The sequence below is a fragment of the Peromyscus californicus genome, unplaced genomic scaffold (genome assembly GCF_007827085.1).
Source record: "Peromyscus californicus insignis strain IS unplaced genomic scaffold, ASM782708v3 Scaffold_1__1_contigs__length_55948999, whole genome shotgun sequence".
Taxonomy (NCBI): Eukaryota; Metazoa; Chordata; class Mammalia; order Rodentia; family Cricetidae; genus Peromyscus; species Peromyscus californicus.
This window is the reverse complement of record NW_026294492.1, coordinates 7462812-7479424: the sequence shown is the minus strand read 5'-3', so window position 1 is coordinate 7479424 and position 16613 is coordinate 7462812. Positions and strand designations below refer to the sequence as shown.

Genomic DNA, 16613 nt, shown 5'->3' with positions numbered 1-16613 from the left:
ATGATTGTCTCTTGATTGAAACACATATTTGTTTCACTTGATGTGTTTCTGTATTTTGGGTGTAGGCATGCATGTGTACTGTGTGCATGCCTGGTACCCTGGGAGGTCAGAAGAGGGTAGAAACACAACGTTGGTTTCTTTGCCTTGGCTTACTTCGGTTTTAGTTTTTTAAACAGTCCTGCTGTATATCCCAGGCTGGGCTCCAATGTGCAGAGTTTCACCTCCTGAGTACTGGGATTATAGTAGTTTACCATCATACCAGACAGCGATTTGGGTGGAGTCTTACACAACTCATAAAAAACAGACAGGGATTGGGGATGTCGCACAGTGGTAAAATACTTGCCTAGCATGGAGGAGGTCCTGAGTTCAATACCCACTATATCACAAAAAAGAAAAAAAAAGTGCTGGGCAAAAGACTATGGCTTGTTTTCCAGGAATCCTTTATCAGACTGCCTTGTTGGTATATGACTACAGTTGCAACTACCAGGCAGGCTGAGGTGGGAAGATTACTTGATCCCACAACGTTGAAGCCAATCTGGGCAACCGAAGGGAAGACAGCTGTCTTAAAACAACAAATCGGCTGTTGTTACTAGAACATAATCCTAGGCATAAACTATTGCCAATCTGTGAAGCTGCTTAAAAGCATCACCTTTTGGGAATTATGCTTTTGTAATGAAAGGAATAAAATTGTCATTTTGATGTTTGTGGGGTTTTTTGAGACCACTTTAAAAATACGAAGTATTTCCCCTCCCTCCCTTTCTGCTTTTTCGGTTTTTCCAGACAGGGTTTCTCTGTGTAGCCCTGGCTGTCCTGGAACTCATTCGGTAGACCAGGCTGGCCTCGATCTCAGAGATCCATCTGCCTCTGCCTCTGCCTCTGCCGTGCCAGAATTAAAGGTGTCCGCCACCACTGCCTAGCAATATGGTTTTCATTACCTCTTCATTTATACTGCCAGCCTGTACATTTAATTGGAATTATTGCTGTAATATTCAGTTGAAAGTCATACTATATACATTGTTCACTGGCTTTTTTAGGGGTTGAGTATGCTAGGAACTGAATATAGGATACATAATCTACAGTGCACTTTGGCTACTAGCCAAATATTTGTTTATTAATTGGTGACTGGAAAATGGGAAAACCCACAAAACTGTTGATATCTCAGGAGCCCCAAATTACTCAACATTAAGTAAATATTCGTATATATTGAGGTTTTTGTCTGGCTAGGTTTTGAATGTAAGTCATATTCTTCGTGATAATGGACACATTTCTGTTTTGCTGCTTAGACCCTCTATAAGACACAAGTTAGAGAACTTAAGGAAGAAAGTGAAGAGAAGACTAAGCTTTGTAAAGAATTACAGCAGAAGAAGCAGGATTTACAGGATGAAAGGTAAGGGCGGGACCTGGTCCCTTGTCCATGGATACGTGCCACGTGCCCTGTTCTCAGCCTCCTTTCCACCAAGTAAAAAATCTGATGGGGAATCAAGTGGAAAAAGACTTTTGACTTCCTAATGAAAATTGATCATTAAAAAGCCATCTCCACGGGTGGTGGTGGCTCAGGCCTTTAATCCCAGCACTCGGGAAGCAGAGGCCGGTGGATCTCTGTGAGTTTGAGGCCAGCTTGGTCTACAGAGTGAGTTCCAGGACAGGCACCAAAGCTAAACAGAGAAACCTTGTCTTAAAAAACAAAAACAAAAAAGGGCTGGGGAGATGGCTCAGAGGTTAAGAGCACCGACTGCTCTTCCGGAGGTCCTGAGTTCAATTCCCAGCACCCACATGGTGGCTCACAACCATCTGTAATGAGACCTGGCACCCTCTTCTGTATACATAATAAATAAATCTTTTTTTTTTTTTTTTTTTTTTTTTAAAAAAAGCCATCTCCAAGGGATCTGGGACTCAGCTTAGGTAGACCGTGTGCTTAGAATACATGAGGCCTTGGGTTCAATCCCATTACGGTATGCTTCCATTTTTATGACATATCTCTCAAATACAGAGACTCTTTGGCTGCCCAGCTGGAGATCACCCTGACCAAAGCAGATTCTGAGCAGCTGGCTCGTTCCATTGCTGAGGAACAGTATTCTGATTTGGAAAAAGAGAAGATCATGAAAGAGCTGGAGATAAAAGAAATGATGGCTAGACACAAACAAGAACTCACTGAGAAGGATGCCACAATTGCGTCTGTAAGTCGTGTGCTCTGGGTTTGTAGTTCCATGGTTGTGTCAGCAAGTCTCAGAAACATCTGGGGCTGTGTCAGGTGTGACTGAGTCTAACTAAAGGAACACCTCAGAGTTTTTGGACCGACTAAATGCCACAGGAAGGGGAGTGGATAGCCGACAGAGGGAGGTGCATACACGAGACCTTGATGTTTGTGCAAATAGTAATAAAGCCAGCAGGAAGGGACTCGGTCAATCAGTGGTTTTGGAATGATGGATTTTTGTGTGAAAGGAATAAAGTTAGATCCTTACTAAGTAAATTGTACCTAGCTTAAGGACCAAATGTGAAAAATAAAAATTTTAAGCAATTAGAACCTAAAACATGTATGTGATAGAAGACAGCCTAAATAACAAAGAAAAGAAAAGATGCTTGTGTATATTAAACAGGATTACTCTTTAGAATACTTACGTAACTCCTATAATTTAATAAAGTAGATGAAACAATTTAGAAGAAAATTGGCCAAAAGAGACAGCTCAGATATACATAAGTGGATACTATTCTCCAGCAGGTCGATGAATGCTGTCGGTTGAAACCATTGCACACCTTTACATGACTGAGATAAGCTGACACCTTCAAGGGTCTGGAAAATGGCATTTTACTTTACAATACATGGAGAGTTCAGTTCAATATAATACCTGTAATTTAGTTAATATAATATGACATATTCTAGTAAATTTTAGGTGTATGGTAACACCCAAGAAAAGTCCACACTAAGATATCTATTCTCAAGAAACTAGCACAGTGCTTAGAGCCACATAAATGCTTATAATAGCAAACCCTCACATCTCTATCGGTAAACAGGTAAGGAGAGTGGAGGTGTGGAGGCCAGAGAGAGGACTCAGTGCTTAAAAGCACTGGCTACTTTTCCAGAGGACCCACCAGGATTGGATTCCCATCACCCACATGGCAGCTCACACTTGTCATAACAGCTCTCTAGTTCCAGGGTGTCTGACACCCCTTTCTGGCCTCTGAGGGCACTGCATACACATGCTACAGAAGCATACATTCAGGCAAAAGACTTATATACATTAAATTAAAATTAAAAGTAACAGATGTGGTAGTACATGGCTGTAATCCCAACATTTGGGATGTGAAGGCAAGAGGGCCAGAAGTTGAAGAACACCCTTGGTCATACAGCAAGATGGAGGACTAGAGTACATGCACCCCTGTCTCAGCAAACAAAACTGAGGGAGGTACATTAAGTATGGTAGAAAATGGAAGTGAACAGAAGTTGGAGTAATACATTTTGTTGTTCTTTATTTTGATCTCAAGATGGCCCAGAATTCACAATCCTCTTCCTGCCTCACCCTCCTAAGTGCTGGGATTAGAAAAGTTATCTGCCATTCCCACATAGTATCTTAATTCTCACTATCTCTGGCTGCCTGGGCCTCACTCTGTAGGCCGGACTGGCCTTGAATTCATAGGCATCCTCCTGCATTTGTTCACTGAGTGCTAGGGTGAAGAGTGTGCCCTACCATAATGTATTAAGTGAGTCATAATTTTAAAAATCACATATATTATTTCATGTGTTCATAATGGAAATTTGAAGTATTTGGTGGGAAAGTTGAATGTATAAATTATAATAAAACTTGAGGAAGGAAGGATAGGAATATAATCTCAAAGAAATATAGAAAAAGGATGTCAGCTTTTTCAGTAAAATCTAATTTTTCATTTTAAAGTAACATTGTGAGGGAAATAGTACAGTTTTTAAACTTAATCTGCATGATTGGAACACCATCCTTTGTTTTCCCTTTTCTTGATTTATTGAATAGTTTTCTCATTTAAAAAATGCTAAGGAGTTGTGAAACAAGGGCAAAGTTTTTGCTTTTTGAAATATGTAAGAAGTTTTGAGGGAGCAGCAGTTTTATCAAGGGCAAGTCTGTGTGGTAACACAAGGGCAAGTGAGGAGGTGAGAAGTGTTCTGGGGGGTCTCAATTTGGATTACTGTTTGACAGCTAAAGTTGTGTAATTTGATACATGGTCGTCCCCCCCCTTGTTTCTTAGCTCGAAGAAACCAATAGGACACTAACTAGTGATGTTGCGAATCTTGCAAACGAGAAGGAAGAGCTGAACAACAAGCTGAAAGACACTCAAGAGCGTGCGTATGAGCAGGAGGGGCTTGCTGTGAACACACCTGGGGCTGGAGCTGTTGGTGTAATTGGTCTCTCTCTTTTCAGAACTCTCCAAGTTGAAAGATGAAGAGATCAGCGCAGCATCGATTAAAGCTCAGTTTGAGAAGCAGCTGTTGACCGAGAGAACACTCAAGACCCAGGTTCGGCACCAGAGGGCAAATGCACCTTTGAACTTTGTTCTCATCACTGTCACCTGTCACCTCTGGCTCTCCAGGGCAGTAGCTGTGCTCATTGCAATACCAGTGTTTAGACAGTTTCCTGGTTTACTTCTGTCCAGTTAGAAGAAACTTCGTATGGCCCACATTCTCTTGCAGCTTTTTCGTATATGCTAATAGCCTGAGAAGAGTCAGGTGCTCTGAAAGGGCATATGTGACTATTGACACCCTCTGCCAGCTCCTACAGCTGGATTTGTACCAGCACATGTGGATGCTAGTGCTGTTCTCTGTTGTGGGAGGAAGAGGACAATTGCCTATTAAAATCTCTCTTATAATAAAAGTTGAATTAGTAGAAAATGACACCAGATCAAGCGTGTAATTTAGTGGGGAACACATCCAGGGCCTGGCGTACGCTAGGCAAGCATTCTACCCAACCTATACTCACAGCCCTTCAAACACGTTAAATTATCATTCTCAAAAATCATGAGAATAAAAAACTATTTAGAATACAGGATGAATATTAGTAAAAAGAAGTGCATTATTTAAAGTAAAAGTTTTGTGTGTGCTTGTATAGGTGTGTGCACGTGCATATGTGTGTACATGTGAAGTGTGTGCATATGTGTGTGGCATGTGGAGACCAGATACTGCTTCTGGTGTCTTCCTCTATTACTATCTGCTTCCCCCCACCCCCTTTAAAAAAAAGGACTTACCTTCATTTGTTTATGTGCTTGTGCCCATGGAAGCAGAAGAGGGTGTTGGGTCCAGTGGAGCTGGAGTTATAAGTGGTTGTAAGTGCCTGACGTGGGTGCTGGGAACTGAACTCAGTCCCACCGGAAACTGGACAGCATTTGAACCATTGAGCCGTCTCTCCAGCCCCTTTCCACTGTATATTTTGAGACAAGATCTCCCCCCAAGTCTGGAGCTCACAGATTGGGCAGGACTAGCTGAATCTGAGGGATCCTTCTGTCTCTACCTCCCCAGCACTGCGGTTAGAGCAAGCACCACTGTGCCTGGCTTTACACATGGGTGTCAGGATCTGAACTCAGGTCCCTCTGCTTGTACAGTGGACACTTTGCTGACTTAGCCTCTGCCCAAGCTCCAAAGAGTGTCTTCTTAGCCCTGTCTGTAGGAGAGGAATTGCTGGTGATCATGGAGCTTGTAATAGGTGAGTTTCTGAGGAGAAGACATCAACATAATTATTTATTATATGCTTATTTTTTAAGGCTGTGAATAAGTTGGCGGAGATCATGAATCGCAAAGAACCTGTCAAGCGTGGCAGTGACACAGATGTACGAAGGAAAGAGAAGGAGAACAGGAAACTCCATATGGAGCTTAAGTCTGAACGTGAAAAGTTGACGCAGCAGATGATCAAGTACCAGAAAGAACTGAATGAAATGCAGGCTGTAAGAATACTCTTTTACACTGAAAACCTTTCTTAAAAACAGAATTATTTCCTTGTCTGTGTTGTTGCAGATTTCTATTCTAATTATTACTGAACCACGACTCGCAGTTACAGTGTCCAACTCATCTGTTAATATGTTCTCCTACAGCAAATAGCCGAAGAGAGCCAGATTCGAATTGAACTCCAGATGACCCTGGACAGTAAAGACAGTGACATTGAGCAGCTGCGGTCCCAGCTCCAGGCCCTACATATTGGTATGGACAGTTCCAGTATAGGCAGTGGACCAGGAGAAGTTGAGCCCGACGATGGTTATCCAGGTACACATTTTTGGTCAACCTTGTATTTATTTGCCTGAAATGTCAGTCAGCTGCGTGCTTTCAGGTCCATGACTGACTTTGCTCTTGAGAAAAATATTGGGCATTTCTTTGAGGGAAAGCCTACTTTTTGGAGTGGAGATTCACATGACATTTTGGACTTGTTTCATTAAAAACAGACACATAAATTCTAAATGTTTAAGTGTTGAACTCTTATGTTGTATAGTAGCTGTCTGTCTTTTAAGCTTTCCTTTTTCTCTTTCCACTCTGCCTTGCTCCTGACTTGTGGGCCTTTAGTCCATATCACCCAGTCACACACTCTGGAGTCCATGTCCTTCACCTACCAGCGCTCCTCTACTTCTCTCAATATTGCCACTAAGCCCTCCAGTTCTCACACGCTTCTTGACTCTGATTCTGAAGATGATTCTTTGCCTTACTTACCCCTTTCGTCGGACCCTAATGGTGCAGGTGACATCCTGAAAATCTTTGTCTTTGGGGTTTTCCCAGCTACTTAATTTTACCTTTTGAAAAAAACTTTTTATAACATTAACTAACATCCACTCACTCCAACATGCTGTGTAGATGCAGTAAGAAATGAATTGCTGCATGAACTATAACTCGATTTTAAGGCATTTTTCAAATAGCTTGTGATTGTGTTTGCTAGATCGTTTGACTTTTGCCAACTTTCTGGAAACAGAAGAGTGTGTTCTATATCCTTGAAAGTGCATGGCTTCATCTGTTTTCAGACTTTTCTGTAGTTCTGTATCAAGAGTGACAGTACAGAAAAGAACAGAATCACGAGACCTGTTTCAGAGACTGTGTTCAGGTTTGCACCTAGTACATACATGTTCATAGTGTGCTAAGCCTTAAAAGAGCACATGAAACAATCTGGCCTTGGTCTTACGCTGAAAAGCCTCACAGGTGAAATGAAGAATCCAGGAGCATCTTTTAAACTCACAGAAGTTCTCACTGATTTCTCTAGACTCCAGTCTCCTTATCTACATGAGGGATAGAGTTCTGTTATGTGGAATAGTGAGGAGATAGAGAACTTATGTACTAGAAGCCTCTACAGTTGGTGCGTAATAGTTAAAATCTGTCACAACTTGTATTATTGGAATATTCCCTTAGAATGCCATCCCCCTTGCTAATTTCATTTGAAAAATCTGACCAAATTTATAAGAAGAGTCCAAGGGCTTAAGATACTTTGTTGATTGTTTCATTGATTTTAATATTTTAGAGCCTAGAAATCCTGATTATATTGTTGCATGGTAGACAGGTTTGATCTTATTGTACACAGAATAGCCGTTCTCAAAGTCTCTGTTTTCTGAACACATACTCATCTAAAGTGCTTTCTACTCACCAGTGCACATCACACCTCTAGTCAGCTCACTCTCCACAGGAAGAAGGAAGGCTTGATGTAGACGTGCCGTGGAAAGAGCTCAGGGGCTCTGGTGTGGCTTTCTCCTGAATTTTGCCAGTGCATGAATTTAATCAATGGGGTATTATAATTTGGAGTATTTATTTCTGATGTGATGTGAACTTGATTTTTATTTTGCATTGTGGAATGTGCTTCTACTGATTATGTATTATTTTAGTAGCCCAGGTACTGGATGGTCTAAATTCTAAAGGGCAGATTTGATTGGTTTGTGACTTCCACATTAAATTCTCTGTGGTCGGGGGAGAATTATTTTATTTATATGCATATATTATGATTACTTACAGAATCAAGATTGGAAGGATGGTTGTCGTTGCCTGTGCGGAACAACACTAAAAAGTTTGGATGGGTTAAAAAGGTAATAAGTGCTTTTGAATGTGGTTTAACTGTAGCCATTTTCATTCTGGAGTTGTAGGGTGGGCATGCCTGCACGTGTGGACACATAAAACCTGCTTATGCTTTCTGGGTAGTGGACTGATATGACTTGTTATCTGTGTGGAAGATTTTTACCCTCTGGTCGTTACTAAAACGGGTTCTGAGGTCATTAAGTAGAGGCCTGCTCCTCCGGTGTGTTTGTGTCCTGTGTTTGTGTACTCCAGATGTGACAGAAGACCCTTGACACTTGTGTTACCATGGCTGTTGATTTTGATCATGGTGATGCACGTTTATTCTGTGTGTAGATCCAAAGTCTAAAATAGATCTGCTTTCAGTTTCATTTGTTTCTTCCCCTCATTTACTTAGTTAAAATATCTACAAACAGAAAAATAAAAATCTATGGGGGGCCGGGCGGTGGTGGCGCATGCCTTTAATCCCAGCACTCGGGAGGCAGAGGCAGGCGGATCTCTGTGAGTTCGAGGCCAGCCTGGGCTACCAAGTGAGTTCTAGGAGAGGCGCAAAGCTACACAGAGAAAGCCTGTCTCGAAAAACCAAAAAAAAAAAAAAAAATCTATGGGGAGATCTGTTGTTACCTTATGGAAAACATCCCTAATGCTGCATTACTGCTTTTTATTTACTTTCATAGCATATAGCTATCATAAATACAGAATTTCTTATAAAAGAAAATTTAGTGCATAGTAATTTGATCAGTTTCTTCCTTTCCTATTTTTGACAGTATGTGATTGTAAGCAGTAAGAAGATCCTCTTCTACGACAGCGAACAAGATAAAGAGCAGTCTAACCCTTACATGGTTCTCGATATAGAGTAAGTGTCTGACGCTGAAGTCTGAGGAGAGCAATAGGACTTGTCCCTCACACCAGCCACAGTGGAGCACTCTCCCCAGTGTAACAACTTCCCTCCGATTTCCTTCCTAGAAATGAAAGTTGGCAGTGTGTGCTGTGGAAGACATCTGTGTTTCATGGCTCCTTAATACACTGTTTTCTGAAGAAAGTTTAACTTGGGAATTTCTCTATCTTAAAAATTGTTGAAACAATAAAACAAACTAGTCAACTAGGGGCACACCTTTACTCCTGGCACCTGAAGGGCAGAGGCAGGAGGATCTCCGAGGGCAGCCTGGTCTACAGTAGTGAGTTCAGGACAGCCATGGGGAGACTGACCATGTCTCAATAAAACGAAAACAAGCCACCACCACCACCAAAAACCAAGCTAGTCTATGAGCTTCTAACATGAGCCAATAAAATAGCTTGATTTTTAACTCCTGGTATAAGATGACCAATGTAATATAACCCTCGGGTAATATTTTATTTATTCTTTTATTTAAAAATCTTCTATAGCAAGCTGTTTCATGTCCGACCTGTTACCCAGACAGATGTATACAGAGCAGATGCTAAAGAAATTCCAAGGATATTCCAGGTAAGCATAATGTTTGTTTTCTACCCTTAGAGGTTCTTTTTGTGACATGATGTTTTAGATCCCTTTCTTCCCTGGCCTAGGACTGCTTCACGCTCGCCTTGTGTCTCTGCTGCGGTGGAGACAGTTGGCTCTTACAGTGTGCTGGTTCTGTTTAAGGGCAGCTCCGCCCTGGGGTTGTGTTTGTTGATGGCTGCTATGCTGCTGGGCTTTGTTGGCCCTATCGAAAGACAAATCAGTGGTGGTGCTTGTCTTTTAGAGCGTGAACTTACAAAGTCACTATCAAGTTGAAAGCTGTAGCACTTTGACATTTTTATTTAAAATAAAGGCAAGCATTACTTTTACTGCTTCCATTTGAAAAGCTTTTAAACTGTAAGGGGTGACTGGAGAGATGGCTTGGTGGTTCAGAACTCTTACAGCTCCATCAGAGGACAGCATTCACAGCAGACAGCTCACAGACACCTGTTACCCCAGCCCCATGGGACCCACTGCCCCCCTCTGATGTGGGCGCATGTACACACACACAAACACACACTCACCTTTAAAAAAAAGTGTTAAAGCTCTCTATAAAAACCATTGTGCCTGATCCACTGTAGGGGAATTTTGTTTTGTTTTGTTTTTTTCCCTGAGGGCTTATGCTGTTTTATTTGGGCATTTATTTGCATATCTTTTCTTTTATCCCTCAGCTCTCCAAATATCTTTTCAAAATGAAAATGTGCATATAGTTCACCCACTTTCGTATTATTGAGAAATGTAAGCAATTACTGTAGGTGTCATATTGGACTTCCGTTGTTTGGGTAGGAGGGACACTGGAGACTGAACGCAGAGCTTTGAGCTTCCACTGAACTGTACTTCTTAGCCCTAAATGTCCCTCCCAGAAGAGGAAAGGAAAAAACCCACCTAATGAAGTGTAAATTTGCCTTTTGTTGGTCTGTTATGTTAGTTTTGCTATAGCAAAATAAGATACTAAAGCAAAAATAAGGAGGTCCTGTTTAAACAGATCAGTTCTTTTTAGTGTGAAGCAAGAGTAATTTACCAGAAGTGTTTCTATATAAAAATAGCATAATGCAGGACTTGGAGAAATGAGTCAAAAGTTAAGAACAAGACCTGGGTTTAGTTCCCAGCACCCACGCGGTGCTCACAACCATCTGTATTCCAGTTCTAGGGGATTTGATGCCGTCTTCTGACCTCTGAAAGTACCAGGCATGCATACAGTGCACATACATACATGTAGGCAAAATATTCATAAAATAAATCCTTAAAAAGTGTGCAGCATTCACTCCTGTCCTCTTGGTGTTTATAGATTCTGTATGCCAATGAAGGAGAAAGTAAGAAGGAACCAGAATTTCCGGTGGAGCCTGTGGGAGAAAAATCTAATTATATTTGCCACAAAGGACATGAGTTTATTCCTACTCTCTATCACTTCCCAACTAACTGTGAGGCCTGTATGAAGCCATTGTGGCACATGTTTAAACCTCCTCCTGCTCTAGAGTGTCGTCGGTGCCACATTAAGTGTCATAAAGATCACATGGACAAGAAGGAAGAGATCATAGCACCTTGCAAAGGTGAGTAGAGAAGTGCTCGTGCTCGCTGTGCTGTTACTTGGGCTTGGGCATTTTAAGCACGTTAATTCATTTCAAATCATTCTTTTTGTAGTTTATTATGATATATCATCGGCAAAGAATCTATTGTTATTAGCAAATTCAACAGAAGAACAGCAGAAGTGGGTTAGTAGGTTGGTGAAAAAGATACCTAAGAAGCCTCCAGCTCCGGACCCTTTTGCCCGATCATCTCCTAGGACCTCAATGAAAATACAACAAAACCAGTCCATCCGGCGGCCCAGTAGACAGCTTGCTCCAAACAAACCAAGGTAATAAATAAAATATGGTAAACAAACAAAAAAAACTGAAGCTGCTTTCTTAAAAGTTGCTTTATATTTAGACTAAAAACTTGGATAATTATAATTTTCCTTTGCTTGATATTTTAATGAGTCATTGGAAACCGAATATTTTGAACTTACAGTATGCAAGTCTTACTCTCTGGTGTGGGTAAAAAAATACATTTTAGAAGTTACAGATACGAAATTCAACCCAAATTTAAAAGTGATATTATTTTATTACTTTTGTATATAGTCATACTATTTTCATCTTTAATAAGCACATGGACTAATTAGTGATTTGAAAGATGGTGGCATTAAGATTACACACAGATGTTCACGTGTCAAGTGCAAACACATGTTGCAAACTTCTTTTAGTTAGGTGATCTGAGAGGCAGAACTGAAAGCAACTTCAGTTTTCATTTACATCGATAAGTGCAAAACATTGTTTGTGATTGAAAGAGCAGTACAGTTCAGCTTGAGGTGAACATGCTGAGTGACGTGAGCGTTGCTTGGAATTGAAGTGTCAGGCGTGATCTTGATAGAGAGAAATGCTGAAGCCATGTCATTTGGCTTCAGTGACATCATTTCATTATATATTTGGATTCCGAAGAGCCATTTCTTGGCTTAGTAAGTGCTAGACACTTATAAACATTGTTTTTCATTGAATGTGAAGGTTTGGTTAGCTGATGGTTAGGCCAGAGTGATAATCTGCTTTGCCTGTGTTACCAGACAACAAACTTATCATATGAAACTTTCTGGAAGTAATATCTCAGGAAATAATTTAAAATGACAAAGGTAGACTTGGTGTTTTAGTACCAAAATAGTTGGATATTTTATGTGTGCAAAATATGATAAAAGTAGCCGGGTGTGGTGGTGCATGCCTTTAATCCCAGCACTAGGGAGGCAGAGGCAGGCAGATCTCTGAGTTCGAGGCCAGCCTAATCTATATAGTGAGTTCCAGGACAGCCAGAGCTATATAGTGAGATCTTGTCTCAAAACAAAAGAAATATAGTAAAATTAATGTAAAATAGTGACTACATGATAATAATTAAGCTAAAGGCTCTCAAAAGGTATGTACTGAGCAGGTTGGAATTAGGAATATGAATACAGACACAGAGTTGGGGAGGTTAGGTAACAACAATTACAAGAGGCCAAAAAATGTCTTCGAAGGAGGGTGGAGAGGTTGCTCAGCATTGAAACCAACTACGACTACTCCTCTTGGAGAGGATGAAGTCAGTCTGTAGCACCTGCTTCAGATGGCTTACAACTGCATGTAACCTTAGCCCAGGGTATCCAACACCCTCTTCTGGACTTGCACAACTGCACTCACATGTACAAAATACATACACACACACACATTTAAAAATAATAAATGAATCTTTTAAAAAGTCTTAATTGAGAGACAAACACCGAAGGCCATTTTGTGTGTGCCTTGTGCAAATTGTCTGAAAATTAAGTTTCTATTATCAATATTGTACAACTGTTAATGCATAAATGCTGTTTCAATACTTGATCTCTGTCTTCTGTGGCTCATAGTCTGTACCTCAGATTAGGTATCACTAAAAAGTATAGGTTTATTTAGTTCATGGTTCTGGAAGCTAGGACATCTATGTGTTTGGAGCTTTTTTTTTTTTATTATTGAGACAGGGTTTCTCTGTGTTACAGCCTTCACTGTCCCAGAACTCACTCTGTAGACCAGGCTGGCCTCGAACTCACAGAGATCTACCTGCCTCTGCCTCCCAAGTTCTGGCATTAAAAGCATGCACCACCACCACCACCTGGCCTTTGAGGCTAGGACATCTAAACAGCATGGCACTAGCATCCAGTGAAGGCTTCTTGCACCATACCTTGGCAGAAGGCTTTCTGTGCTAAGACACAGTAAGCTTGCCCAAGAAAGCTTGCTTGTATATAGAACTACCCCCAAGGAACTCACTCATCTCTGAAATGACTGAAATTATCTCCTGAGGGTCTTCAACATTGCCACCTGGGGTTCGATTTCTAACAAGTAAATCTAGGGGTCAGATCCAGAGAGAGATCTGCTTGTTTCTGCCTCCTAAGTGCACAGAGGACCAGGTGTTTAGGTCCAAGTGATCTAGTTTCGGGATCTGCACTCTTAGCTGTAAATTCCACTGTTTGACAATGATGTAAGCAGAAATTGACAGTTTAAAGATGGGTTTGGAAGTGCTGCTTTTAGAGTGTTTTCCTGGTCAGGAGGCACACATTTTTAATTCCAGCACTTGGGAGGCAGAGGCAGGCAGATCTCTTAAGTTTGAGGGCTGCATAGTGAGACTCTGTCTTTATCAAACAAACAAACAAACAAACAAAGGCTTGGCCTTACTGAGTTTAATGGAAGTTACATTAAAGGTGCACTTTGCATGTGTGGTGTTGGGCTGTGCTGAGACTGGGAGAGGCAGAGTGACAGCTAGTAGACAATGGCAATGTGGTGCTGGAGAGGAAGCCTGAAGCCAACTAAGAATAGGTAGATGTTATAAAGAACTTTGATTCCAGTTTCTCAATGACTTACCAACGTATAAACTGAGTACTGACAGTAAACAATGTGGAGAAGAAAAAAACTTAATTCAGAAAGATTTTTTTAAGTTGAAATAACTAGAATTAGGTGACTGAATGGAAGAGGATGAGGGAGACATTTTAAGGGAAGGGAAGTCTTGAATATTTGCATTAATAACCTAGTGTCTATAGTTTTAAATAGAAGTTTGCCACACTGGGGGACTAGGGAAATGGCCCAGTGGGTAAGAGCACTTGTACAAGCGTGAGTACCAAGTAAAACTGGGTATGGTGGTGCGTGCCCATAATCCTAGGACTTGTGAAGCAGAGGCAAGAGGATCCGGAGTTCAAGGCTCACCCTGGTCTGTGACAGTAAGCTTGATGCCAGCCTAAGCTATGTAAGACTTTGTCTGAAAAACAAAAACAAAATAAATAATTATTCGGGGCTGGAGAGATGGCTCAGCAGTTAAGAGCACTGACTGCTCTTCCAGAGGACACGGGTTCAATTCCCAGCACCCACATGGCAGCTGACAACTGTCTGTAACTCCAAGATCTGACACCTTCACATAGACATACATGCAGGCAAAAGCACCAATGCAAATAAAATAAAAATAAATAAATTATTTCAAATAAATTTTCAGGTTACTTAAACATGCAAATAATGGGACCTTCCTACTTTGGCCAGTCATATCCAGATCTCAGATTGAGGTCTGAGGTACTTTACTAGGTAAATTGTACACACGAAAGTTCAAAGCCACTGACATGGTATTCACAGTTACAACCTTGGGGACCATGAAGTTCCGTGGCAGAAATTCATGAGCATCACAGTTGTGAATAATTAAAGGCTCCCTCCCTTTCTAAAGGTGATTGCAGTGTTACAATATAGGTTGTTTAATAGGAAGGAACAGATCGGGGTGGTGAGATAGTGTGTAAAGGCACCATCCCTCGGACTCACGTGGTGGAAGGAGAGGAATTACTGCCACACTTGTCCTCTGACCTTCAGGCAGCTTCCATGTCACGTGTGTGTGCACACATGCAATAAATAAATGACTGTAATGTTAAAAAAGCCAAAGGTTTATACAATCTGAAGAGACTCTAGTGTATTAATTAAAATTGTTAATGAACAAAAGTAATTCATCCTCCAGTTTTATGTTCAGTTCATTTAGACAGTTAAATTGACAACGCCTCGCTCGTCTATGCTTTCTCTTGTACCTAGTTCCCATGTTAGAACATAGCTGTTATCGAGCCGGTCATTCAAGAACTGAGAAATCGGGGCTGGAGAGATGACTCAGTGGTTAAGAGCACTAAACACTAGCTGCTCTTCAGGGGTCCTGAGTTCAATTCCCAGCACCCACATGGCAGCCAACAACTGTCTGTAATTCTAAGATCTGACACCCTAACACAGACATACATGCAGGGAAAACACCAATGTATATAAAAGAATAATAAATAAATTTAAAAAAAAGAGTCTCATGCTAAAAAAAAAAACTAAGAAATCTGGGTTCCTCTTGTTGCTTCCTTCAAAGTGTATCTTTTATGGTGTTATTTATTAACAACAACAACAAACAATTGTAAACTGATACTGTAGTTCTTTTTGTACTTCTCAAACTGAAAATCAGGGTAGGTAAATCTTTATCTGGACAGTAGGAATGAGTGTGAGGAGCAAATGATGTTCCTAGCCCAGATAGCATCTGTCTTGGGTTCCCCAGAGAGCCCTTCTGCATTGTATCCAGCCAGCGTGGTCACACCTGCACATACCCGAGAAACTTCACTGGGTGCTTCTGTTGCTGCTCCTGAAGGGAACCCCCACTCCATCCCCACCCGAGACAGGGTTTCCCTGTGTAGCCCTGGCTGTCCTGGAACTCACTCTATAGACTAAGCTGGTCTCGAACTCACAGAGATCCACCTGCCTCTGCCTCTCAAGTGCTGGGATCAAGGGTAACAGCACTCAGCACATTCCAGCCACAGTGCTGTCTCTACATTCTGCAGTCTATAAAGAACAGAGCATATAAACTTGCCAACCTCCTGTTACAGATTGCTTGATTTGGCTTTTAAAGACTGGGATTGGTCATTTGATGATGTTGATGGTGATGATGATGACGATGTTTTTGATTTCTGAAGAAATAAATGGGTAAATCAAAAAATGAATGAGTTTTTAGTTCTTCCATGTAGTGCATGTGGTTTGCACTTGGACTTTCTTTTCTCTTTTTTGGACTAGTTTTGAAATTTTATAATGTTTTTAATAGGACGTGTTTAAAGAGTAGTTTTCAGAATACTTCTAACTAGAATTTCCGTGGCAAATGTAAAAGTAAAATGCTATGTTCAGATTCTTTATTGGCTATCAATTTTAAGTGTTGTTGAAATTAAAATATTTTATCTTAGAAATTAAACATGTAGAAGTAAGAAAAGGAAAAAACTCTGGTACTTTTGATCCATTCCAGAGAAGCTGTATACAGAGAATTAAAACTTAAGCGTTTTCAGTCTCAGACTAGTTTGTGAACATAGCATGGATTTCTTTCTCCCTCTATTCTTTGTCCTTCCTTCTTTCTAACTTGCAAGAATTAAAGCCATAAAAACTTTATAAATCTATTAAGTTAAGTGAAGTATCTTTCTGATTTGTTTCTGTGATGCGGTGAAATTTTGCAATAATTTAATGCTACCCTTGCTAGAAAGAATATGAGTGACATGCTATGAACAGTTCTGTGCTTTTAAGAAATGTAAAGCCAGGCTTTGTGGCATACTTGTAATCCCAGGACTTGAGAGGTGGAAGGCAT

At 40.8% G+C, this 16613-nt stretch overlaps 1 protein-coding gene across 3 annotated transcripts in view; it reads left to right on the top strand.

Moving 5' to 3' along the window:
* The window catches only part of Rock2 (Rho associated coiled-coil containing protein kinase 2), a 103004-nt gene that overhangs the window by 82160 nt on the left and 4231 nt on the right, over positions 1 to 16613 (top strand). For all 3 annotated transcript variants that reach the window (XM_052745849.1, XM_052745848.1, XM_052745847.1), the window contains 11 exons: positions 1284 to 1387; positions 1991 to 2177; positions 4216 to 4309; positions 4389 to 4483; positions 5722 to 5901; positions 6049 to 6217; positions 7937 to 8007; positions 8761 to 8849; positions 9380 to 9458; positions 10759 to 11020; positions 11112 to 11325. In XM_052745849.1, the coding sequence (XP_052601809.1) occupies positions 1284 to 1387; positions 1991 to 2177; positions 4216 to 4309; positions 4389 to 4483; positions 5722 to 5901; positions 6049 to 6217; positions 7937 to 8007; positions 8761 to 8849; positions 9380 to 9458; positions 10759 to 11020; positions 11112 to 11325 (1544 nt within the window). The remainder of the gene's footprint in view (positions 1 to 1283; positions 1388 to 1990; positions 2178 to 4215; positions 4310 to 4388; positions 4484 to 5721; positions 5902 to 6048; positions 6218 to 7936; positions 8008 to 8760; positions 8850 to 9379; positions 9459 to 10758; positions 11021 to 11111; positions 11326 to 16613) is intronic.